General features: G+C 47.8%; 1 protein-coding gene across 8 annotated transcripts in view; it reads left to right on the top strand.

The window, feature by feature from the left end:
• Positions 1-26,641, top strand: part of Eml1 (EMAP like 1) — a 161,152-nt gene that overhangs the window by 119,917 nt on the left and 14,594 nt on the right. For 5 of the 8 annotated variants that reach the window (XM_006971690.4, XM_042261154.2, XM_076551348.1 and 2 more), the window contains 12 exons: positions 6,566-6,594; positions 7,352-7,402; positions 10,571-10,700; positions 12,440-12,589; positions 13,661-13,730; positions 15,428-15,538; positions 16,280-16,375; positions 17,915-18,049; positions 18,655-18,754; positions 19,798-19,952; positions 24,267-24,392; positions 24,628-24,759. In XM_006971690.4, coding sequence (XP_006971752.2) covers positions 6,566-6,594; positions 7,352-7,402; positions 10,571-10,700; positions 12,440-12,589; positions 13,661-13,730; positions 15,428-15,538; positions 16,280-16,375; positions 17,915-18,049; positions 18,655-18,754; positions 19,798-19,952; positions 24,267-24,392; positions 24,628-24,759 — 1,285 coding nt within the window. The remainder of the gene's footprint in view (positions 1-6,565; positions 6,595-7,351; positions 7,403-10,570; positions 10,701-12,439; positions 12,590-13,660; positions 13,731-15,427; positions 15,539-16,279; positions 16,376-17,914; positions 18,050-18,654; positions 18,755-19,797; positions 19,953-24,266; positions 24,393-24,627; positions 24,760-26,641) is intronic. The other 3 variants (XM_006971691.4, XM_076551349.1, XM_076551350.1) reach the window with 1 other exon arrangement.

The raw sequence follows: 26,641 nt of genomic DNA on the forward strand, positions 1-26,641 counted from the left end.
GTCCCCACACACCCAGCCAAGTACACAGGGTACTCTGCACAGTTAGGTAGTAACAAGGTTTTCTTTATCACACACACACACACACACACACACACACACACACACACACACACACACAATGTATAGTCGACGTGAGTTGAAATGCTTCAGAAGAGGTTTGCCTTTCCACAGGCTCTCCTCTCCAGCACAGTGGAAGGATTTCCTTAGAACAATGAAATGCTATTTTGAATAACCTGAACACCCCTACCAGGCAGCTATGTAAGTACTGTATATGTTGGGGACTTTCAAAACAAAAAACCAGGGTTTTGCCCATGTGGTCTTACCTCTGGTGCATGGAGGGTTGGAGAGGTGTGACAGTGTTCGCACAGACTTCAGCTCACCCCTCAGGGCTCAGCTGATGAGCCCCTTCTTTAGCCCCCATCTGAGGTAGATGTTTTGCAGAAAGACTGTGTCTGTGGCTGAGGGTCTGTTACCCTCCTCTGTGCCCCCCTCCATTCCCACCCATGACCTCCCTTGGGCTCCAGAAGGGCAGAGACATTGTCCTTTCTCAGTCTCTGACTCTGCAGCACTTTCCAAAGTGCAGGGGACACAAAAACTGCCCAGTAAGCCGTCCTAAGATGAATGAAATTACATAAAACAGAGACTCATTTAAGAAGCTGGTAAAGAGCGCCACCTAGAGGTCAACCATTGATACCACGCTTTAGCCTTAGGGTTGTGTTTCGTGTTTTGGTCCCTTAAAGGATCATTTCACCCTTCAAGCCCTGGAGACGTTTACCTCTTAACGAGGTTTAAAATAACCGATGCTGACTTTCCTTAGTTGTTTGGGTTTTTGTGACTGTCAGCAGAGGGCTCCAGAGATAGAGATAATGTGGGTTCTGGTGGGTGAAATTGCCAAGTGAGAAGTAATCAGCGCGGGCTGGTGTGGTGGCACTTTGTCCTGTCTCACGAAGTCTGAGGTGGTCCTGTCCATTTTGTGGATGAAGGAGCAAAGCTTACTGAGGGGAAGCCGGGTGTGTTCCCCTGATGAGCTTCATAGCTTTGTTTGTTTGTTTGTTTTAGAGCTGAGGACCGAACCCAGGGCCTTGCGCTTGCTAGGCAAGCGCTCTACCACTGAGCTAAATCCCCAGCCCTGTGCTCCGTAGCTTGGATTTAAAGGAACAAAACACCCCAGTGCCCCTTGGTGCCCCTTCCATGACCTTCGGCTTTGGCGCTCCTAGAAGCTGTTCACTCTTCCCAGAGTCCTAGACACCTGCACATCCTTGAGGGATCAGTTCCCCTGTGGGCCTTCTCTCTCCGGTGGACCATTGTCTGTATCTATGTATATGTGTGTGCGTGTGCGTGGTGTGTGTGTGTACTCACCTGTATGTACGTGTGTGCAAGCCAGAGGCTAGTGTCAGTTGTCTTCCTCTGCTGCAAGCTGCAATAATATGAAGTAGGACTTCAGCTGATTATGACAAGCTAATAATACCTGGAAGAAGCCAAGGGCCTTCCAGAGGTCAAGCTGAGGCTCAAGGAGCCTTGGTGATACTGGCTTTTGATTATCAGCCGTTTCCTGCTATGAATTTCTCGTGTGCTATTGTAGCTTTTCCATCATTCATTGGGCACAATTTCCCCTTTCTAATGGAATGTTTAGATAACTTTCTCTGCAGTAACGCAGCCAGGATCCCTAATTTCAGGTCTTTCTGTCATTGTCTTCATTATCAGCATCCGGCCAGGACCATCCCCGGATGGATGAAGTATCTTATCAGAGATACCTCTGTACTCTCTAAGAACAGATTCAAGCCCCCAGACTATCTGTTTGATAAGGCCTGGCGGAAGTGCTAAGCTTAACTTTCTCCTTTCCAAAGTCTTATCTCTACTTTTAGATCCACCCTTAACAATTAACTCAGAACTAAAGGGTTCCTACTTACAGGTACATCCAGCTGTGATGGAAGTTGCCTAGCCAAGTTGCCTAGCAACCGAGCACATTTCCCCCACCCTGCCAGAAATGGCGGGAGCAGAGATAGCTTGGAGAGATAAAGGCCAAAGGGATAAAAGGCAGTTTTATTTTCAGAGCAGGGATGGAGAAGAAAAAAGAAAATAGAGATGGATAAGAACTGGAGAGGAATGGACTGAGATGGGGAAGAACTAGACTGGAAGAGAACTAGATTAGAGAAGAACTAGATTGGAGGAGAACTAGATTGAAGGAGAACTAGGTTAGAGGACTAGAAGAGAGTACTAGAGGAACGAGATGGAAGATGAGGAAGAGCCAGATGGGGAAGAACTAGGTGGGTAGGAATAAGATGGGAAGAACTAAGGAAAGAACTGGATGGGAAAGAATGAGAGGGAACCTAGAAGATGATAGAGGGGAACTAAGGACGAAGAGGAGCTAAGATGGGAAAGAACTGGATGGATGAGAACCTAGATGGGGCAGAACTAGATGAAGGGATTAAGACAGCACAGAGGGGGAACAGCATACAAATGCAGAGAGAAATCAGGCAAGAAAGGAGTTAAGTAAGAGAGCAGAATTGAAGCCATGTAGAAAGAGAACTGACTCAGAAGAATAAAGTGTAGGGACTAAGAAATTTCGTGTACGTAGATTTACTAGAGTATCCCTCAGATTTATTCGCCGCTGGTAGTGTCTCTTCTGGAACTCTGGGAAAGCTATCGAGGGGCTGGACCCCAACTGCTTTCAATATTCCTCAACCACTCCCCACCTTTATTGAGACGGGGCCTCTCACTGAACCTGGAGTTCACCGATTGGCTAAGCTGGCTAGCCAGAGTCCCGAGAATCCTCCTGTCTCTATCCCCTCGGACCCCGCCCCAACCAGCACCAGTCTCCCTATGTGGGTGCTGGGGATCTGAACCCAGGTCCTCATGCGTCTGCAGCAGGGGCTTCACTGCCGGAGTCACCTCCCCAGCTCCCAAAACTGCATTTTCCTATTTCTGGAAACTGCCCACGATCAGTGACGTCCGTGTTCAGGGCTTTTGCATCTTTTTACCTGTGTGATCAACATCATGCTGAAAAGAATTCTCTTCCTGTCTTTTGATCTCCTGCCTGGCTCCCTTGATCCTGTTTCTATAACCTCAGGAGGCTTGCCTTGCTGTCTTTTTTTTTTTTTTTCCCCTTAGTCTCCCCCATCCTGTCCTCACTCTGCCTGTGAGCCTAATGCATAAATGACATGGAATCAGGACTCTGGACAGATCACAGGACTGTCACTCATGCCCTGACAGTGGGGATGAGTCAGGTGAGCCACAGAGAGACAGCTATTCTAAGGCTGACCCAGAGCTGAAGCCACTAAGTGGTATACTGGACTTAAAACAAACAAACAAACAAACAAACAAACAAACAAACAAACAGAAAAGGACAGGCCCCTCTCAAGGACAGGCCCATGTTGCATGTTAGGTAAAATGTCAAGAAAGACAAAGGGGAATCCGCACACTCTCACACATTCCTCATCTAGTAGACCTTCAGGGAGTGCCCAGAACAGACTGGAGTGGAATGTGGCCGGGGATACTTTCTGAGGTTCATCAGTGTGTGTCAGAGGGGAAAAGCCCGGGCGAAGCCGCCCCCAGGCCCTGCCCCCAGTGCCAGGCAGCTGTCACCCTCTGTTCTGCACTGGAGATGCCACGGTGGGCAGGATGAAGGTCCTGCATCCGTGGGCCCTTCTGCCCAGTGGAGAAGCAAGGTTAACTACAGGGCTAAAGGTGCTATAGACAAAATGAGCCAGGGTGGGGCAGGAGTTGGGCGTGCGGGAAGTGGGACCGGAGAGAAGACTGCGGTGTTGGCTGGACATCCAAGGAGGCCTCCACAGGAAGTGGCCGCAAGTAGAGACCTCGAGCCGCAGCTGTGTGTCATCTGCAGGCTGATGTCCAGGAGGAAGCCAATGCTGCATACAGGAGTGTGGGAGGCAAGGCCACAGAACAGCAGCTACAGGCTGGAGACAGGCCGGAGCTGCTTAGTCAAGGCGCCAGAAATGGCTTGCCTGGGGCTGTAGGGCCCCGAGGGAAACCCAGGTGTTTAGACAGAAAGGCCGAACAGGCCCTTTGCAGCCCTGATTTTGATGACCGCAGTTCAGAGTTTAGACAGCGTCACGAACAGCCGATTCTGCTGCTCGTGTCTGAGCCAGGCTTGAGGCACAGTGCAGGCAGCAGCCTCACCACCCATGCCCCCATGCCTCACATGTGTGCAGTGGTCTGGGAGTCAGGGGTGGTGATGGGTAATACCAGTGATATAGCGTGGGCTAAAGGGTGACTTCCAGTCAAGGTATTTTTCATTGTATTTCAAATTAGAATGAAGGAGGAAAAGGGTAATCTCAGGATTTTAGGGGAGATGGCTCTTTAGAATGCCTGCCATGCAAGATGATGTGGTGATGTGCTGGTTAGTTATTTCTGGTGTTGTTGTTTTGTTTGTTTGTTTGCTGGTTAGTTTTATGTCAGCTTGACACAAGCTAGAGTCATTTGGGAAGAGGGACCCTCACCTGAGAAAGGGGTGTTGGATCCCGTGGAACTGGAGTTACAAATGGTTTGTTTGACCTGCCATGTGGGTGCTGGGAACTGAACCTGGGTCCTCTGAAAGAACAGATACAGCTCTTAACCGCTGAGCCACCTCTCCAGCCTCCCTACAATGTCTTTTGCTAGATTTTTCTCCCTCTTCTCCCCGCTTTCCCCTGCCCCCTTGTATCCCTGACTCCCCACAGCCCCCTTTCCACTCCCGAGTTGCGAGTTGCATATGCATTATTGCCCTCCCTCCCCCCCCAGCTCCTCCTCCCCTCCAGGGTCTCCTTTTCAATCTTGTAGCCGGTACACCACTACTTACACACATGCAGACAGACACTCAAGCTAGGATCCCAATGAGAGGACTGCATGTGTGTTGGCTAGTTCTGAGTTAACTTGGCACAGGTACAAGTCATCAGAAGGAGGGAACCGGGCTGTGGGCAGGCCTGTAGGGCATTTTCCTAATTAGTGACGGATGGGGGAGGGACCAGTGCATTGTGGGTGGGACCACCCCTGGGCTGGTGGTCCCGGGTTCTATAAGAAAGCAGGCTGAGCAAGCCATGAGGAGCAAGCCAGTAAGCAGCACCCCTCCATGGCCTCTGCATCAGCTCCTGCCTCTAGGTTCCTGCCCTGTTTGAGTTCCTGTCCTGACTTTCTTCAGTCATGGATTGTTACCTGGAAGTGTAAGCTGAAATAAATCCGTTCCTCCCTAAGTTGCTTTCATCATGGTGTTTCATCACAGCAATAATAACCCTAACTAGGACAATGTGTAATGTTTCTCTTTCTGAGTCTGGCGTATCTCAGTTATATAATATATTCCAGATCCACTCATTTCCTGTAAATTTCATTTTTCTTTGCAGCTGCATAAAACTCCATTGTGTGTCCATATCATATTTGTATTCTTCTGTGGACGGACACACAGCTGGTTCCATCCCTTCTGTGGACAGACACACAGCTGGTTCCATCCCTTCTGTGGACAGACACACAGCTGGTTCCATCCCTTCTGTGGATGGACACACAGCTGGTTCCATCCCTTCTGTGGATGGACACACAGCTGGTTCCATCCCTTCTGTGGATGGACACACAGCTGGTTCCATCCCTTCTGTGGATGGACACACAGCTGGTTCCATCCCTTGCTGTTGTGAATAGTGCAGCCATAAGCATGAATGTGCAAGTATCTCTTCAGCAGGAAATAGGACTCTGCTCATTTTAAGTAAATTCCTTACGTCTGAGAGAGCAGGAAAGTTAAACCTAACACATTCACCAAGGCCACTCTCACCTTGAGGAGCCAGCTGTCTGCTAACCTATATCTGCTCTCCGCTAACCTGTATCTGCTCTCCGCTAACCTATATCTGCTCTCCTTGAAGCACTTTGGTGAAAAACAGGATCACAATCCCATTTACTTAATTTTGAGCATATGTGTGTGTGTGTGTGTGTGTGTGTGTGTGTGTGTGTGTGTGTGTGTGTGTATTTCTTTTGCAATTAGTTTGGCCTTGTTTTTGTAATTAGTGCACATTATTTCCACACCATGCATGTGGATCACGGCTGTGACATATGGCTGTGGAGCTGTGGGAGGAAACACCCAGGTGCCCTTTAGAAAGTGTTTGGAGGCTGGGGAGGTGGCTCATCGGGTTAAACACCCACCATGCATGAGTGAGGACTCGAGTTCAGATCTCCCAAAGCCCCATAAAAGCTGAGTGGGTATGTCGTGCTTTTGTAAACCCAGTGTGAGGGAGGCAGAGACGGAGGCTCTCTGGAGCAAGCTGGCCAGCCATGTCGGCTGAAACAGTGAGCTCTGGGTTCAGTGGGAGACCCTTGCCTCCATCTGTGGAAGACCCTGCCTCCATCTATGGGAGACCCTGCCTCCATCTGTGGGAGACCCTGCCTCCATCTGTGAGATAGAGAATTATTAAGGAAAAACATGACGTGTCCTCAGACCTCCACATGAACATGCACACATGTATGTCTGCACATGTGCAAACATACGTCTATATGTACATGCACACCACAAACACATGTATATGTGCAAATATATGCATATATTATAAATGCATATAAATAATACTATTTTTTTTGTTTGTTTTCACAGCAAACCCAAGGAGCCTGCATTCAGTCCAGGTAGGTTCTGTTTTCATTCTTGGATCGGGGGAGGGCTATAATTTAGACCTTGACTGAGTGGCAAATAGGAAATGGTGGCCTCAGAGCCAGGCCTTGGGTACTCAGGAAACAGCTCTGGTGTTTGTGCGTGCAACCAGGCAGCCACTGGCAGCTCAGCTAGCAGCAGGATTGCCAGCCAACAGCCACAGAGACTAGACCACTCCCCGCCCCTTGTCAGACCCACACGGAGGTCAGCAAGGGTTAGAGCAGGAACTTCCACCGTAAAGATGCCCTTCATCTCTCCACCTGCTCAGCCAAAGTCTCCTGCACTTCTCCCCACGGGAAAGTCTCTCCTCCACAAATACCTGTTCAAATTATCTGCTCCTTCTCTGCCTCTAACTTCCTAAATTACAAACCAATACTTCATAGATGGCTGTCCATATCTCTCTCTAAATCACACTTTATAAGAAAGCAGATGCTACATTCTCTTTTTTTAAAGCATACTAACTGTATTTTTAAGATATAGTTAAACATGCAAAAAATTACGAGTATGTAATTAAATAAATTCATCTGATTTTAATTTTCCCAGTTCCCCCCTTCCATGCACAATTATCCCTGAAAATGTAACTACCATAAACCCACAGGCGTGCATCCTGAGTGTACATGTCAGGATACATGAAATGTCCCCTTGTTCCCTTGTCCTCTGGGGGGCAGAGTGCCACCAGCCTGCGGCAGACAGGCCAGCTACACTTGCGGTACCAGCCATCTCTTTGTCTAGCCCTTCAGTCTCCGAAACCCCAAGGGAAGCGCCGGGTGACACACTGCACAGGTAGGCAGAGCTTCCCAGCTCTCTGCACGAGGCTGCTGCGCCTGTCCAGAGACCGCTTCGTACAGGCAGAGCGCCCCTCGCATGACAACGGTTCTGTAACTTGTCCTAAGTCCAGCGCACCTCTGAACATTCACTTGGATGGGCTTCAACACGTGGCTGTGGTTTGGATTGCCACTCATCATTGGCTAACTGTAGGAGGTCTGAACGGACCTGAAGAGAGCTATAAGGCAGCCCCTTGAGTGTCCACCGTTTGGCATGAAGCTCTGCACCACTGACCTCTCCCCCACTAGCACTTCTGGGTTTGGTGATTGTGTGTCGTGCTCCTAACATGTCTGGAAACAGCATTGCTTTCCCGTGCCATGTTGACTCTAGATGTAGGCCATCTGAGTTTATAGTACACAGCGGCACACAGCTAAACATTGTTTTGGCCTAGTAAGTCATTTTTAATGGTGAGGTAAGGAAACCGGCCTTCTTCACTGGAGCCTAACCACCACATAACTTCAATGGACTGTCCAATAGACTGTGTGTGCACTGTGTGCACCCACGATCGGCTCCGTCTCTCTGTCTTTGGAAAATGCCGTTGTATGGACATTAGTCCTGCCACCCTGGCAGGGTTGATGCACGTCTTACTGATGTTGGTGGAGTCAGTCACTTTCCACTTCACTTTAAACTCTATCATTCCTGCTTCTCCTTTCTCTGAGATGGGGCTGGCGGCTGCTTTTCAAGTCGCCATTTGTGGTCAGTGGAAGAGCAGCAACTTGGGTGGGAGGTTAGAGAAGGGAAGGGGTTCAGAAGAGGAGGGAAGGAGAGAGCTGGAGCCACAGGGAAGACAGGGCGGGTACTGAGAGACACTTCAGCCTGACGGGAGAATCCTCGTGGAGGTGGATGTAGAAGATGAGGCCAGATAAAGAGCCTGGCAGGGCAGTTAGGACTGTTAGGCCGAGTGGTGAGCAAGTAGACAGTGAGCCTCATGGATGAAGCGTTAGATGAAGTGAAGTCCAGGCTGGTTGGGATTGGCAACAGTACACAAGGTGACTCCAGGGAGCAATAGAGAGCCTGCTGGGCAGGGATGGCAGTCTTGGGTAGACTGTCCAGATACAGCCAGGGAGGATGTGAGCCCATGTGAGAAACATCCCAGCCATCACCGGGGCAGTGGCTGGAACCGCGTGTGCCGCAGGGATGAGCACAGTCATGGTTCTTACCTGAAAGTCAAGCTTCATTAAACCCAGAATGAAGAGTGTCACGTGCATTGGGATCTGAAGCGCATGCCCTTGGTAACAAACAGTGTTGCATGTGGCCTTGTTTGAAAGGCCTTAGCCGTTGAAGGATTGTGATTGTCTCTCTACTTACCCTCATCAGTATCCTCTCCAAGGTGATTTTTTGTGGGGTTTTGGGTGGGTATTGGCTGTTTACCCCTGCCTGCTTTAGAGTCTATTGATTCTCCAATCTTCAGGAGCTTCAGAATGGAGGGTCTGACTCTGAACTCATCTGGAGTCCATGTTTTCTTTGCTCATATTATAGCCTTGAAACTCTAGTCAGAGTACCCCTTGTGGGTTTGATTTTTTTGTTTGTTCATTTTGTTTTTGTTTTTACTTTGGTCCTTCTATTGACTAGAACACCAAAAAGTTATTTTAGGGGCCTAGAGAGATGGCTCAGCAGTTAAGGACACTGGCTGCTTTTGCAGAGGACCCAGGTTCAGTTCCCAGCACCCACGTGGTGGCTCACAGCTGCCTGGAACTCCAGTCCTAGGGTATCTGGTGCTCTCTTCTGGCCTCCACAGACATGAGGAATACATGTGGTGCATATACCCATACACATAAAAACAATAAATCTTCTAATTAAAAAGCAGTTATTTTAATAGAAATAGCCATTCCAGAAAGCCCTCCCCCATTTGGATTCCCCCCCCCCACTCTTTTCCTTCCCTCTCCCTCCTTCTCTGTTGGGTCTTCCCTTTTTATTTTCCATTTCTAGCTTCTCTTTAAGTATTTTTTTTTATTTTAATGCTTTGATTTTAAGATTTATTTATTTATCTGGGCAGTGGTGGCATATATCTTTAATCCCAATACTCAGGAGGCTGAGGCAGGCAGATCTCTGAGTTTGAGGCCAGCCTGGTCTACAGAGCAAGTTCCAGGACAGCCAGAGCTACACAGAAAAACTCTGTTTCAAAAATTTTTTTATTTAGCATTTTCTTTTTTATTGAATCCTTGCCTGTACTCATCATTCTGCTGACTTAGCATTCTTTGCATTTGGAAGAACTGTACAATGTAAAAGATACATGGAAGTATATTTTACACTCTAATATTACAAACCAATTTAAATACCATAAGATATTTCTTAAAGTTTGATACTGATATTGCATATACATTGGACTCAATGACAGATTTAGGTGGGTCTCTTGAGTTAGTTGTGATTCTTGATTGTACATTTTCTTCTGATAACAATACCATATCTGCACTCAGATGTCCCAGGAAATGATTGTTAGCATCTAGTTCACACCAATTACAAAGTCTTATGTATGGTGTGAACTTGAATGAGAAGCTCAAAAATAACGATAACACAAACATTTGTTTCAAGTTATTTAATTTTGTGTTAGATTTTTAACTTAATTTTTGTTTGCATGTGTATGTGTCTCTGTGTTGGAGTATGTACACATATATGCAAGTACCAAAAGAGGCCAGAGGAGGGCAGCAGATCCCTCAGAGTGTTGTGAGCCATCTGATGTGGATGCTGGAACCTAACTTGGTTCCTCTGGAAGAGCAGTATGTGCTCTTAACCTCTAAGCCATCTCTCCAACCCGTGTGTTAGGTTTTATCTCCTCTGGAACAAATAATTGAAAAGGACCTGGCACGGAGTGGGAGAGGAGATGGGGACAATGGGACCAGTGAGATGGCTCAGCAGATAAAACTGCTTACCAAAGCCTGACACAGGACCCAGGGGATCAAACTCAGGAGAGAGGAGACTCCCACAAGTTGTTCTTTGACCTTCACATGTGCCATGTGACCCCCACCCCACCCTCACCAGCACATTAAATAAGTAAATGAGTTTTTTAAAAAAACTTTTAAGGTACACAAGGGGAATGATCACCTGTGCAGTGGCAGGCTAGCCCGTGCGTGGCATTTGCTTTCAGGGTGCCGAAATATATCACTGACATCTTTGTTGCTTTCGTAGAAGAGGGCTATGTAAAAATGTTTCTCCGAGGCCGCCCCGTGACCATGTACATGCCCAAAGACCAAGTGGATTCTTACAGTTTGGAAGCGAAAGCTGAGTTGCCGACCAAGCGGCTGAAGCTGGAATGGGTGTATCCTTTATGCACTGGCGCGATTGTCGGTGGGTGACTTCTGGAAGTCTAGTGGTAAAAGATTCATAAAAGTTCAATATTTTACTGTGAACTTAAAAAAAAAATCAAATTTTCAAATGTGGCCATGTAGGCGAAGCAATTCCTGAGCAAGTACTCATGATTGTGGTTCCTGTTCAAATGCATACCCGCTGTCTTTCTGAAAAGACAACGTGGAAATGGTCATGTTTTTTTTAAGTAACAAACACTCTTTTATTTTATTTTTTTTATTCATTTATTATGTATACATTGTTCTGCCTGCACATCAGAAGAGGGCGCCAGATCTCATAACAGATGGTTACTGGGAATTGAACTCAGGACCTCTGGAAGAACAGACAGTGTTCTTAACCTCTGAGCCATCTCTCCAGCCTGGAAATGGTCATGTTTATGGCCTGCCTGTCAATCTAAAAGAATGGTTAGTTAGGCAGCCGCAGAGAAGCAAGCTTAGGAAAAATAATAAAAAACTGGGTAAATTTAGGACTGTAATGACCGTGGTGGGACCTTTCCTTGTTTTTTTTTTTTTGAGACAGGGTCTTAACTGTGTAGCCTTGCCTTGAACTGACAGCAATCCTTGGCCTCAGTCTCCTGAATGTTGGGGGTGTAGGCATGCGTTTCTGCCACTCAGTGCCGCGCACTCATTTTCACCGTGCGGGAAGGCTGCAGCAACCACTCTCCCCCTACAAAGACTTTGTAGACTTTACACTCCATGATTGTCTGCCGCTCACTGACTAATGTCACACTCTGAAGACAAGCTCCAAGATGTTGATTTAAGTCGATGCTGCCCTGCCTTCATTGTCAAGAAACTAGTATTTGAGATTATGGAATCATATTCATGGAAGTCAAAAGATTAGATGTTTCTTGGCAATTTATTTGGGCACGTGTCGTGGACGGGTTCTGCCTCTTGATTAAGTTGAGCAGTTTACTACATCTAATCCAGAAAAGGTTATTCAGAGAATGTTTCCGTATTTGTGTTTTAAAAGATGTGAAACATTAAAATTTGCTCCAAATAAATGGCATTTTGGCCAGGTTATTTTTTACACCCAAGTTCAAGTGATGCTTTGCTTTCAGAAGTACACACGATAAAGTTAACATTGGTCAGTGAGAGGACTCAGTGGGTAAAGGTCCTGCCAAGGTGCTGCCAAGCCTGAGGACCTGAGTTCAATTCCTGGACCCACATGGTGGAAGGAGAGAACCGACCCCTGCAAGTTGTCTTCTGACCTCCACATACGCACTGTAGCAACCATGCACATGCACGCGCGTGCATGCGCATGCTCTCTCTCTCTCTCTCTCTCTCTCTCTTTCTCTTTCTCTCTCTCTCTCTAAATAAAATGTAATAAATTTAAAAGGACACTAATAATTATTCCTAAAATGCCGGAGCAAGGTTAATTAATTCATTAATTTAATGAACAGTGAAAGATTATTTCAGGCATGTAGGTACTAAGATCTACTAGATATAGAGCGTATTTGATTTTGTTTTGTTTGAGACAGGGTCTCACTATGCAGCCCCAGCTGGCCTGGAACTCCCAGAGATCCAATTAGGATTAAAAGCGTGCACCACCGTGCCCTGCACATGTTTCCTGTTCAGTGTTCTTTAAATTGGTAAAATTGATAGGAATAGTTGCACAGTGCTTAGGGGCCTGCTGAATAAAGCAGTGCCTTACCAGCTCTTAAGGGCAAACTGTTTTCACCTTGACTACTCTAAGCTATGGGTACCGGGGCCGAGACTGTCGCAATAACTTGTACTTGCTCCCGACGGGGGAGACCGTGTACTTCATCGCGTCGGTAGTGGTGCTTTACAATGTGGAGGAGCAGCTGCAGAGGCATTACGCGGGCCACAACGATGACGTCAAGTGGTGAGTCCTCACAAACAGGTTGTTACAACAGAGGTGAGCTAGCCTAAGCTGGAAGAGGTCAGCACCGGAGCACATACCGGGGGTGACGGTGGGGAAGCTGGGCTCTGAGACCAGCCTGGGAAAAGCCAGTAAAACTTTCTTTCTATTCTCCGCGTTGTCTCTGGGTTCTCTGGCTCTGCTGCCAGATTCACACAGCTCTCTGTCTTCACTGTGCTCCTGTGTGACCAGATTACCTGCTTGGGGTGGGGGGGCACAGCTTCAGGAAGCTTTCTTAACATACCAAATGTAAAAGGCTTCAACCTGGGTCTTAAATTTTAGATAAAGGTAAATGTGCTTTGTTGTGTACTTATGGCTTAGTCTGATATGCCTGCAGTTCATTTTGTAGCTTAGGGAAGACCTGGGAGTGTGACTGCATGGGTAGATGGATTTGTGGTCCTCCTGGATCCCTGACTAGTGATAAAAATCCTACCGATAGAAATAAAGGCATCTTTCCTAATTAACACACCCAGAAATTACTTGTAAGAAAGGGTGTGGACTAAGTCAGTGGTTCTAAGATTGAAGTGGTATTTTCCCAACAAAGAATGCCTTTCCTTAAGTTTGGAAGTCTCCAAGAAGAAATAAGGGGATTCTGATACATGAAATAACATTTGGGGGCTAAAGAGATGGCTGAGCGGTTAAGAGCACTGGCTGTTCTTCCAGAAGACCAGGGTTCAATTCCCCGCACCCACATGGCAGCTCACATCTGCCTGTAACTCCAGTTCCAGGGCTTCTGATACCCTCACACAGAGATACATGCAGGCCAAATACCAATGATCACAAAATTTGAATAAATTAATAAATAAAATAACAAAGATCGCTGAGAGACATCTTCTCTGGGTCTTATAGGTTAATATTAAAAAAAATAACATTTGTTGTCTAAGGTCTTTGGGCTTTTCGGGGAATTTGGGTGAGTGTGTAAGAAGCTAAGCAGAATGGATTCTTGTGTTTAAACTTTTGGAAGATTGTAGTTAATCAAAAGGAAGTAAAACTTGACTTTGTGGTGGAGGTGTCTGATAAATATCCTTGTTTTAGCCTAGCGGTCCATCCCGACAGGATCACCATAGCAACAGGACAAGTTGCAGGCACGTCTAAGGATGGAAAGGTGAGGTTTGTTCATTGTCTTCCTGTTTTTTGTAAGGAATCAGCAACAACCTCCTGAAAACAATTTTGCTGATGAATCTACTTGGTTACATGTAGCTAGAGCATCTGGGAACTTCCGAGTCCTCCTTATGCAAACTGAATATGTCATCATGACCTTCAGCCACCACCCCAGAGCTCGCCTTAATTTCAACAAATTTTATAAACATTATCACTGGTTATGGTGGTGCACACCTTTAATCCCAGCCCTCAGGAGGTAGAGGCAGGTGAATCTCTGTGAGTTCAAGGCCAGCCTCATCTACAGAGTGAGTTTCAGAACAGCCAGGGAAACACAGAGAAAACCTGTTTCAAAAAAACCAGAGAGAGAGAAAGAGAGAGAGAGAGAGAGAGAGAGAGAAATAGCAACAACACATTAAAAACAGCATTGTCTTGCCAAAGAATCAATTCTTGAATTCTTGAACACCTCCATACACGATCAGCATGGAAAGATGTTAATCTAATAAGCAGAGTTAAAATCACCAAGTAACCGTATGTTACGGGAAGTCCTTGGCCGGGGGAGTGCCCACCAGTTATCCTTCCACGGGTGGAGTCCGTGCCTTGTGCTGATCATGGAAGCTGCTGGGAGCTTCGGGCGAACTCTGCGCGTGTGTTAGCAAGACTTCAGACCGGATGTTAAGGACGGAGGGAGGGAAGAAGTGGGTTCTAACAACTAAGACTCTTCCAAGCTGGCTTGTGTGGGGTTGCCATGTTTCCTTTAAGACTCTTAGAGCCTCTCATGTCCCTGATTGGACATCTTGTCCTTATGTGATGTTTTACTTAAAACTAATCACAACGGGGATCTTCATTTTTATCAACGTTTATCCGACCAGAAAACATGAATGTAGCCGTATCTGAGACGATGTATTCGTAATATTCAATTTTAACCATCAATTTCATGCTGTTTTTCATTGGCATTCTACACTTGCGAAGAGTGAAATAACAGAAGCCAGACTACTTTTATGTAAACTCACATAAATGGAGTGGTTGTTCCTGTTTTAAAAAAAAAGAAAAAGAAAGAAAGCTTGGAGGAGCTCTTGGAAATTAGAAACCAACTATTTACTCCGCCCTCTAGTGGCACAAAAGTGTATTTCCATTTCTGGCACTGGAACTGAATCTGAACCATAGCGAAAGCTAGAGTTATCTGAGCTGATTTTTGACCGGTGGGGAAGCCCAGAGAAGCCACACAATGGCATGTGGTGCCCAACGACTGGGAGACAAGGCTGAACTAGAACAAGGTTCATCACACACCTGCCTTTGCACTGGGTACAATGCCCACCCCCCGCCCCGCCCTTCCATGACGACGAGCCTGCTGGTGGCACACGGATGCTATCTTTGGTGAAATGTCATTTCTAAAATTTAGAGAAACACAAATATCCAAAAGGAGTGTCACTTCCTCTGGTATGGCTGTCAGAGGCCGGCTAGGCAAAGTTTGAAACTTGGTAGGCGTCTCCTGGCATGTCAGTTGCCCGCAGGGCCCAGTGCCTCCTGAGGCCACCGGGAATGCTTTAGTCACGTTCTCCGGTGGACGGACTCCTCAAACGCAGAAAAAGGACTTTCTGTTTGACAGAGCTGAAGTCACTACCAGAACAATTCTATAGTTCCGAGGTGAAGGGAAGCAATTGGCTGGCAGTCATAAACGGTGGCTGTATTCTCTCCCAACAGCAACTGCCGCCCCACGTGCGCATCTGGGATTCCGTGACACTGAGCACTCTGCACGTCATTGGGATAGGCTTTTTTGACCGGGCTGTCACCTGCATCGCATTCTCAAAATCTGTAAGTATGAACATGTACAGGGACGCATTTCCTGTACAACATTTCCAATCCAACATTTCCAGCCATGTGGCTTCCAGCCTCCTCTCTCAGGGTGTGCTGATCCAACAGACCCTTACCTAAGGCACTTCAGTTTGGAGACTTACATTCACACTTGATCGTCCACGTACATGTTCACACCAAGCACTCCCATTTGTCCACCCGCCAAGGGCTTTGCTCTGCATATAATCTTACAGCAGCCATGTGCCTGGCCAGGAAAACAGGACTCAAAAACAATGAGTGTGCGGTCTTCATCTATGATATAATAGATGTATGTGTCTGCAGGTGCACATGGTAGGAGTGAGCATGCATGTGTGTGCGTGCAGAGGCCAGAAGTCAACCTCACCACACTGCTGTTCCTCAGTTTCCTTGTTTTTGAGACAGTGTCTCTCGCTGAGGCCCCGGGGCTCTCGGATTCAGCCAGGGTGGCTGGCAGCAAGCTCTAAGGATCTACCTGGCTCTGCCTCCCCCATGTTGCCATTACAAGTGCACACCACCGAGCAGGGGGTGGCAGTGGTGGCGCATGGCTTTAATCCCAGCACTTGGGAGGCAGAGGCAGGCGGATCTCTGTGAGTTTGAGGGCAGCCAGGACTATTACACAGAGAAACCCTGTCTCAAAAAAAAAAAAAGTAAACAATCATGTTTTAGTCGTGTTTGTCCCACTTTCTCATGTGCAGTCTTCCCGTGAATGCTTTTTCTTGGCAGAATGGAGGAAGCCATCTCTGTGCTGTGGACGACTCCAATGACCATGTGCTGTCTGTGTGGGATTGGCAGAAAGAAGAGAGACTGGCCGACGTGAAGGTCTCACTCAAGTCATTCACTGGGGCTAAGCCACACACACCCCCAGGGCATTGCCCGCACAGCCAACGGGCTCCAGGGCTGCCCACCACCCCTACCCCTGGGAACAATCCTTCTTGTCAGATAGATCTCTTTGCTTCTGTCTCTCTTCTCTCCTGAGACCCTGCTGAAAACCTGCCAGGGTGTTTCCTGCCCTCCAGGGTCTATAGATTTTTTTTCTTCCTTATTTCATAGTGACAAGCCTAATTTTACTTCCTTCGGTCACTGTGGGTTCACTTTCCTTCCTTCAAAAAAACCCAGGTGCCCACTATGTACTGGGCTGCCGCCCATGAGGGGTGCCTGAGGTGGGCGATGACTGAGGTGTGCTCAGTACCTGCCAGTCACTAGGGCTGCAGGAGAGATGGGTGCCAGCACCCCTGAGGTCAGGACTCTGCATCTCGTCAACTTTGCACAGAATGTCGAACTGACATTCCTGCAGCTCTCAAGGTTTTCTTCTGTCAAGAGCACCCCTGGATTCCTATTTTTATAGAACTGACTTCTCATTTCTCCTCTTGGTATCTGCCAGCCTCAGCTAACCTAACCCTAGAGAAAAACGTCATCCGGCCTTCCTCGGATAGCGTTAGGCTTGCTCAGACAGCCTTAGCACCTTACGGGAGGTTGCACTTAGACCAGCCTTACCTACTAAGCTGTCTGTCTCATGTCTGGGATGTAGACCTAGATTCTAATCAGATGTGTTTCCTGACCTGACATTCGCTGTCTTCTAGTGTTGCCAGCAGGGATGTACCGGGTTCATCCTGTGTGCCGGGTTAGAAGCAGCCAGAGGCAAGGTTCTAGCTCGGATTATGGACATAGACCTGAATCGTTACCTAGAAGCAATAGTCAGGGCTGGGTGCAGTGGACCAGGATGCCTGTCCTGGAAGTAAGACTATGGATTGAGAGGTGCTGATGTGGCGGCCAGAGAGCCGCCTCATGAGACCCCAAACTGAAGAACTCCAGGGGAATCAGGGCAGCTGCAGTGAGCCAGGATAAGGCAGCCGTGGGATGGATGGAGTCCTGGGACCTCCCTAGAGGTCCCAGTCACTGGGGAGGGGGAAGGGTGTGAGACATCTGCACTGCCATTTTTAAAGCTGCCTGCCGGGTGGTGGTGGCGCACGCCTTTAATCCCAGCACTCGGGAGGCAGAGCCAGGCGGATCTCTGTGAGTTCGAGGCCAGCCTGGGCTACCAAGTGAGTTCCAGGAAAGGCGCAAAGCTACACAGAGAAACCCTGTCTCGAAAAACAAAAACAACAACAACAACAACAAAAAAAACAAAAAAAAAAAAAAAAAAAAAAAAAAAGCTGCCTTGCCAGAACTCCCTGGGGCTCCCAGCCACAGGGCCGAAGACACCGGGGGTGGGGGGAGGGGAAGAGGCAGCAGCCATGATAACCATGAAGTCGGTGGGGCTTGAGAGGCCCAGCAGTGCCCTGCTCAACCCGTTTTGTTAAGCATTGTAAGAGGCCTGTGGCATTTGATTCTCTGTTTTTTTGTTTTTTTTTCTTGAAGTGTTCGAACGAAGCTGTGTTTGCTGCGGATTTCCACCCCACAGACACCAATATCATAGTCACCTGTGGGAAGTCACATCTTTACTTTTGGACCCTGGAAGGAAATTCCCTTAACAAGAAGCAAGGGTTGTTTGAGGTGAACTGCACCATTGGCTCAGTTTGCCTGCGTGGCACATGGGAGGGGCTGGGTTTTAAGGGAGCGTCGAGACAGGTCAGTCTTAGCACTTGTTTTAGTGACAAACACGAGGTGTGGAGGAAACGAGGCTCCCTTGGGGTCTCCCCCCCTCCCCCCGACGGTGGGGAGGCCCTCCCATACCTTGAGAATCTCCCTGGTAATAAAATGGAAAGAAAAGTCAGGCCCTCTTGACGGGGCGGCTAGCGGCAAGCAGCCTGAGACAGGCACTTGCTCCTATTTTGGGCACCCTGGCTTTGCTAAGGGTGGCAGGGACTTTCTGTGCTCTGTCCCCCATTCCTCATGCCCCCCCCCTCACCACCACCCTGCTCGAACTGTCTGTAGCTTTAGGATTCCACAGCCATTTAGGGTTGCCATAAATCTTCTCCTAGAGTGACTCATCTGGAGGCCCCTGATTCCTGACAGTGCAGAAAACTGAAAGGCCACCAGGGTGACAGCAGAGACTGACACCATCCAGCTGGGGTTAATGGGGTCCTAGCTTTATTAACACAAGTAGAAGGATGTCTTCGGCAAATAATATCCCTGTGCATACTTACTACATTCCACAGAAACAAGAGAAGCCAAAGTTTGTCCTTTGCGTGACGTTTTCTGAAAATGGCGATACCATTACCGGCGATTCAAGTGGCAACATCTTGGTGTGGGGAAAAGGTAACAAGCAGTGGTCCCGAAGCTGTTTGGTGGTTTTGGTAATGTTGTAACTAAGACATTGGAGGTGGCCTGTATGGAAAGGAGCTGCTGGTGGTGTAACGTACAGGACGACCACTAAGTTCCAAGTTGCATAGGTGTGTTTGTGTGTGTGTGGTTTTAGTGAAACCCGAAAGCTAGGATGGGAGAACACAGGGAAGTATTAAGAGTTGTTGGCGTTGCTGCATATACCATGGTAAAGGCTTTTTAAGGTCAGGACACTGTGATGGAGTTGATCATTTTGCTGGGAGAGCCATTAGCAGATGGTAAAGCAGAAGTTATTAATGGGTGTAGAGCGGTGGCCCATGTGGGTAAATTTTCTGGCCCACATAGCATCTGGCAGACATTGCTGGAGTGCTGCCAACACCAATACAGATGAGACTCATGTGCGCAGGTCAGATCTGAATCCCCTACAGTTAGAGAAGGGACAGCATCACTCGGAAAAGAGGCGCCAGTTAAGTCCAGCGAGAATTCACCAGTTTGCTAGGTTCAGGAAGACACACCCTCCTGTCCTCCTGGGTCTCAGAATTGGGTCTGGGAATGCAGGGGGAGACAGACCTCCCAATGTAATTTCAGAATGGCAAGGTGCGTGGTTTTTGTTTGTTTGTTTGTTTGTTTGTTTGTTTGTTTGTTTTTGGTACCTACTGTAGACAATGCTCATCTGACCCTTAGAACAGCCCTGCAGGGTCAGCTGTAGCCCCGTTCCACAAATGGCTAAGAAGAAACAGCTCACTACGGAGAAGTCAGCGAATACATGCAGAGTCCATGTTCGCAGACACGCAGCTCCTGTGATACTATGCTTTCCTCAATTGCGGAGCTGTCTGCTTCCTGCATGCTGGGGCTCTGAGAAAGTCAAAACTCTGAGTCCTTCCTAGGAATGTATTAAAATAATATCATAACCTACCACAACACCTTTAACACAAACTGAAATGGGACTAACAATGGCCAGAGGCTAGCTAGCCTTGTGGCCCTGCTCTGGCTAATGGTGCTTTTCCTGGTATGTTTAGGTACCAATCGGATAAGCTATGCAGTCCAAGGAGCCCATGAGGGTGGCATTTTTGCACTTTGTATGTTGAGAGATGGCACGCTGGTGTCGGGAGGAGGGAAGGACCGGAAGCTCATTTCCTGGAATGGAAACTATCAGAAGCTTCATAAAACAGAGGTAAGACACAGCATGGACCCTGTACCTATTCACTCACCTGATGTGTTTGTTTATGGTTTGGAATCTTCAGCTCAGAGTTTTGAAAAAAAATTAGATTAATTTTTAGGAGGGGGGCAGCAATCTTAGAAAAATCAGAGAGGCGGTTTATGTACAAGTAAAACAAAATAGGACTTGAGGCTACTCAACACTTCCTGTTTGGAACATTGTTTTAGTGGACACAATCTTCATTTTCCAAGGGACCCTTATGAGTTTGTATTTATCACCAGAACCTTTCTCTTTTCTCCAGTCCCCAGCATGCTGCTCGCACATGCGTCACTGTGAACCGGGTGTATGGGGCACCTGTTTTTTTTCACAGCTCTCAGTTGAGGGCCTGCATGCTTTCTATACTTCCGGTCCTTTGCAGTTCATTTCACCACCTAAGACCTGGAGAGCAGACTGTCTTTCCACGGGAGCCGAAGCAGGACACCCGACATCCAGCAGCCTCACTGAGGTCTCTCCCTCTAGTTCCAAGTCATGAGCAGGCAGGTTGCAAAATTGGCATCAGTGAGGCGCAGCACTCCATCCCTAGTGTGTGATGGCATGTGGATTCTGAGTCGCACACTGCATGTTTGGGGCAGTATGAAGTTGTGGTTTATGGTTACTTGGCAGAGAAAGGCTTTCACCTGAGTTTAGCAGTCCCCTTCCTTTCCATGATTATTTGATAGTATACTTTTATTTCTATATTTTGTGTGTGAAAGAGTGTGTGTGTGTGATGTGTATGTAGTATGTGCACATGTGTGTGTATGGGAATACACACCCATGCACATATTTGCAGAGGCCAGACAAGGATGCCAGGTGTCTGCCCTATCACTCTCCACCTTAGTTCCTTGAGACAGGGTCTCTTGGTGAACCTGGAGCCAGGCTGGCAGCCAGCAAGCCTCAGCAATCCTCCTGTCTCCACTATACCCCATGTTGGGGCCATAGGTGTGAACAGCTGTGCCTGGCTTTTTACATGGTGTTAGAGATCTGCATTCAGGTTCGAATGTGTGTCCTCTTCCCAACTGGCATCTCCCCAGATGCTCATGAAGACCTTAGCATTTTTTTCTTTTTTGACACAGCATCTTGCTACATAGTCCAGGATGACCTTGAGCTCAAGTGTAGCCCAGGCTAGCCCCAAACTCACAGCAGTATTCTTGCTTCAGCCATCAGAGTTCTGGATATGTATGTCAAAACATCATGGGTATATTTTGAAGATATACAGTTTTTATTTGCCATGTGTATCTCAGTAAGACTCAGACAGAGGCAGGAGGACTTCTGTGAGTTCGAAGTCAGCCTGATCTACATAGAGAGTTCCAGGACAGCCAGGACTATATAGAGAGACCCTGTCTCACAACAAACAACAACAAAAGGAAAGAAAAGCAAAAAGGAGGACTAGAAACGAACAGGGGCTGGGCAGCTGGTTCAGAGGTTAAGAGCACTTATTGCTCTTGCAGAGAACCCAGGTTAAGTTCCCGATATCTGCGGGGCTGCTCACAACCCTCTGTAGCTCCAGTTTGAGAGGATCTGACATCCTCTTTTGGCTTCCGTAGGCCCTGCACATAGGTGGTACACATACATATATGCAAACAAACATTCATAAATATAATAAAAAAATCTTTGAATGAAAAGAAAGAATATGTGAATGGTTACATTATCATGTGAGGTTGGTGTGAGAGAAAGTACTTTATAAGTAACAGATGAGGTGAGACTGGATTGTCAACTGGGAGATCACTCATCACATTACAGTAGAGTCTATTAGAGGAACAGAGGAGATTTCTATATATTGATAGTACTGACTAATTTGGAGATTTACAAAGATCTAAGAACACATCTTTGGAGAGGCCTGCCCAGCTTATCACTGACAAGGGAATTTGGAAGACCTGGGGAAGTCATCTAGTTTCATCCCTCTTCCTTAATTACGCAGTGCCCTAAAGTTTCACAGAACTCTAAGTCCTGGGATCAGACTGAGACTTGGGATGGGGTGCCCACATTGCTCCAAGAAGCCCTGCGCTTGTCTGTCTTACTGAGCTGATGGATGTGTTTCCGTCTCCAGCATCACTCTTCAGGGCTCACCCTTAAAGAACCCTGCTTAAAGATCACTAGCAGGTTCTGGGCCCCAAGTCTTCTGGACATAAGATTTTGTGCATGCCAAAAATTCCCAGGCAATCATCTAGGACCCGGTTTGTGAAGACCAGTCCTGCATGGACGTCCCTACATGTCTGAGTTAGACGCTGCCTTTCTAAGCCTTTCCTTCAAATTCCTTGTTTCCAGCTTTCACGATGGGTACACTCTCGGGTCCCTTTCCTCAGAGTCGGTGATCCTCTTCCTTCCCTCTTTCCCTTACATCATCCCCTGTGCTTCAGTGTGGATAAGTAGCCGCCGTCTCCTGGCATTGGAAGTCCTTGATCACACCCATGCCATCCCATCTCAAAGGACGGTAAAGCTGAGAGACCAGGACAAGACATCACACATGCAAGTTAAATCCTGTAACACCAGCACCAAAAACACATGACTCTTTTGTAATAGGATTCAATCGGAACCCAGCAATGGTGGTGCATGCCTTTAATCCCAGCACTTGGAAGGCAGAGGCAGGTGGATCTCTGTGAGTTCAAGGCCAGCCTGGTCTACAGAGCAAGTTCCAGGACAATGAGGAATGTTACACAGAGAAACCCTGTCTTGAAAAACAAAAATAACAACAACAACAACAACAATAATAATAATAATAATAATAATAATAAAGATTCAATCAGCATTTTTGAGGGAATGCTGTGCATTGCAGGTCATGGGCATTCTAATGTTAAACTGTAAAGAAAGTACCAGAACCTATTCTGGCATCTCAGATGACATCCATCACTCACCATGCAGCTCTTCCATTGCACAGAATTTCATTCCTTTTCTCCTTTATAATTTTTCTTGGAAAAAAGTTTTAGTTTTGAATTTGTGTGTGTGTGTATGTGCGTATGTGGAGGCCAGATGTCAACTTCTGGTGCCATTCCTCAGGAGCCATCCACTTTATTCTTTGAGATGGCATCCCACTGAGCCGTGGGACTTGCCAATTCACCTAGGCTGCCGACAGCAGGCCGCTGGGATCTGTCCACCTCCATCTTCCCATTGCTGGGATTGCAAGCCCTGGCTACCTCATCTGACTTTTACCTGGGTTCCAGAAACCAAACCTTGGTTCTTGAGCTTGCCTGGCAAGTGCTTAACTGACTGAGCTATCTCCTAGAATCCCACTCTGTAGCCCAGGCTAGCCTCTAACCCCTAACTGTCCCTCCTCAGCCTCCTAAGCACTAGGAGTCCAGGCAGGCCCCATAGCACCAGCTCAGTCATTGCCCTGCCTCAAGTCTCTGCCGACATACACCCCAAGTAGTGACTGGGGCAGGGCAGGGCAGGGCAGGCTGCTTCTCATTGTGCTGGGCCTGGATGCCTCCTGACAGCCCCTGGGCCTAGCCGCCCCATCGAAAGAACATACTTCCCTTTAGCAGCGTGAACTGTTCTTTGCAGGGGCATTCCGAATGCCCCCCCATGCCTCCCCCCCCCTCCCGCCCCTGTGCCCCTGTATACTTACCAATGTGCACAGTGACACCGCTCAGGACCACTTTGAAGTTAAGGGAGGTTTTTGGAACTCTTACACTTCTCAGGTTTTATCAGCTCCTGAGGCAGCAGGCCTAACAAGTCTAAAGGATAGACTAGCCAGTCTCTCTCTCTCTCTCTCTCTCTCTCTCTCTCTCTCTCTCTCTCTCTCTCTCTCTCTCTCTCTCACACACACACACACACACACACACACACACACACACACACACACACACACGGTTTAAGGTTTTGATCACTTGCTCAACAGCTGGCTGTGGTATCTATACAACTGAGTTCCTCTTCTGGGTGCATATATAAAACTGTCATAAAAGTCAGCACATGACACAAATATTTTTAATGCCTGAGCTAAATGCTGGTACACGTCTATAATCCTAGCACTTGGGAGAGACTGAATCAGGAGGATTACCTTGAGTTGGAGGCTAGCCTGGTTTGCATAGTAAATTCAGGGCTAGCCTGAACTACACTACAGAGAGACCTCTCAAAACAAACAAAAAACAAAACAAAACAAAACAAAACAAAACAAAACAAAACAAAACAAACAAAAAAAATGGGGTTGGGGATTTAGGTCAGTGGTAGAGCACTTGCCTAGCAAGCGCAAGGCCCTGGGTTCGATCCTCAGCTCCAGGGGGAAAAAAAGATAAACAAACAAACAACTGAATGAAACCTTAAATCTTTGTTTTTGTGTGACTCTTTACCATACAGATTCCTGAGCAGTTTGGCCCAATCCGGACAGTGGCTGAGGGGAAGGGCAATGTCATCTTGATAGGCACGACTAGAAACTTTGTCCTGCAAGGCACCTTGTCAGGGGACTTCACACCCATCACTCAGGTACTGTCAGCTTGGCAAATGCCAAACTCTTACACTCTGCCATTAGTACAGATGCATGTGCGTACTGGAAGAGGGCTGGCTCCCGAGTTCCCAGTGGGCTCACCTACTTCAGAGTTGTGTTTTGTGTCGTGATTAAGCTGGGGAGGAACGAACTGATGAGACAGTCATTCAGGCATGACGTAGGCTCCTTCGAGACCGCGGGATCTCACGGTCCCCGTGTCTCGGTTCTTTGTAGGGTCACACTGATGAGCTCTGGGGGCTGGCCATCCATGCCTCCAAACCTCAGTTCTTGACCTGTGGACATGACAAGCACGCCACTCTCTGGGATGCTGTCGGTCACCGGCCCGTCTGGGACAAAATCATAGAGGTAAGCGTGCATGCTGCCTTTCTGGTTTCCTTATAAAAACTCATCTGGGATGTATTTTTGCATGAAGTTAACAGTGATAAGAAGTTGTTTGAAAGCAACGTTTTATCTTTTAGTAATTACTTTGTTTTTAAGGATGCCTCCAGTGTCCTCACCCATATCATGTTGAAGTTTACGATTGAGCTTTCTCAACAGCAGGTTAGCATCTCCAAGCAGATGATCAGGGTTCCTGAGAGCACATTTAACTGACCCAGGCGCTGAGAAAGTCTTGTGAAGAACCTGTGTTCTGTGATGGCCTGTCTAACAGAGTTATAAGCCACACTGAGGACCTGGGTTCATGTATCATCTATGGAGTTTGAAGGCATAGATAAAGCATTCGTTTTGAACTTTACAGGGAAACATAGATTTCTTATCAGAGCCCCAAATCCCTTCCCCAGCATGGAGATCAGGCTGGCGTCCCTGAGCTATAGGCACACCAGGCTGTGAGTGTGTTGTATTGTCCTTTGTTCTTACAGCTGCCATGCAGGTTGAAAATTTTAGTTTTGCTCTGACTGTTCATCAGGAAAGTGGGGAACAGAGAGTCTGAGTTACTTGTCAAGGCCACTAAGTTAGTAAGTGGGGCCTGGGGGGGTGTAGCTCAGTGGTTAGGTGCATGAGCTGCTCTGCAGAGGACTGTGATCCATTTCCAACACCCACATGACAACTCACAGTCATCTGTGACTCCAGTTCCAGGGTGTCTAATGCCTTGATCTGGCCTCTGGGGTCATCAGGCATGTACATGGTGCACTTATATACACGCAGACAAAACATTTATATCCATAAAAAATAAGTGACTTAGTTGCCCAGCTCAGACTGACTCCCAGCCCCAGGCTGTGCTGTTCTATCCCACTGCAGTGAACCACAGGCAGCCTCCATTGGTTACTTGTATCCTGACAACTCACACGCCCCATATAAGGAAACAGCCCTCTCACAGTGCCCAGGATCATGCGTTTACTCCCTGCAAAGCTGCTGGTATTTCCAAGGGCCTGGGACTGGGACTGGGTCTGGCTCTCCTGTCTTCCACTTTCAGAGAAGACGGTCACAGGGTGCTGGACACTGCAGCCAGCTGAGGCCCAGGGTTGAGGGTCTGAAGGGTAGGCATCCCCACTGCATTGAGGGAGGGCAGCCCTGCTGCAGTTCCATGAGCCTAGCCACCAACCCAGAGCCCTGACACTCCACCTCCCTGCCGGTCACCAGGCAGCTAACTGCTCTAGCCTAACAGCACTTTGGAACCAGGACTGGCTGGCATCCACAGCCCTGCTGTGCCCTAGACCTCTTCCCACCATCCTTGATGGATAGGAGCCCTTAGCCCCTCCACACCTTAGCACCCCCATATGAAAATAGTTGTGTGGTTCAGGTGAGCTGTGTTTACAGAAACAGCTTGTCGGGTAGCGGGTCAAGGGGACCCAAGTTCAGCTTGCACGTCGGCACACCAGCCTTGGTGAGGACCACCTCCTTTGGAGTCAGCTAAAGATGTTGGGACTGGTATCGAGCCTCCGTCAGCTTTTGTGGTAGCATCTCTGTGCCTCCAGTGTCCACTCCTGCCCTGTGTTGTGTTCCCACATAGATGGAGCACACCATCTGACCAACTTTCCATTGAGCCCAGGGGTCAGCGAGAGGTCTGGACACACAAGCCCCGGAGAAGAGCATTTGTGTGTCTGCCTTTCGTGACTACTGTAGATAGGACAGGCTATAAGACAACAGAGAGATTCTTCGGCAAGGACAGACCTGTACTGCGATTGCAGTGTGACACGGATCCCAGGGGGACCGCGTTTCTTCTGGGGAGCACAGAGGCTTTTCAAACAGAGCCTGGGAGCCTGGGAGCCTGGGAAGAGTACTGCGCGGG

This window comes from Peromyscus maniculatus, chromosome 14, assembly GCF_049852395.1.
Source record: "Peromyscus maniculatus bairdii isolate BWxNUB_F1_BW_parent chromosome 14, HU_Pman_BW_mat_3.1, whole genome shotgun sequence".
Classification (NCBI taxonomy): domain Eukaryota; kingdom Metazoa; phylum Chordata; class Mammalia; order Rodentia; family Cricetidae; genus Peromyscus; species Peromyscus maniculatus.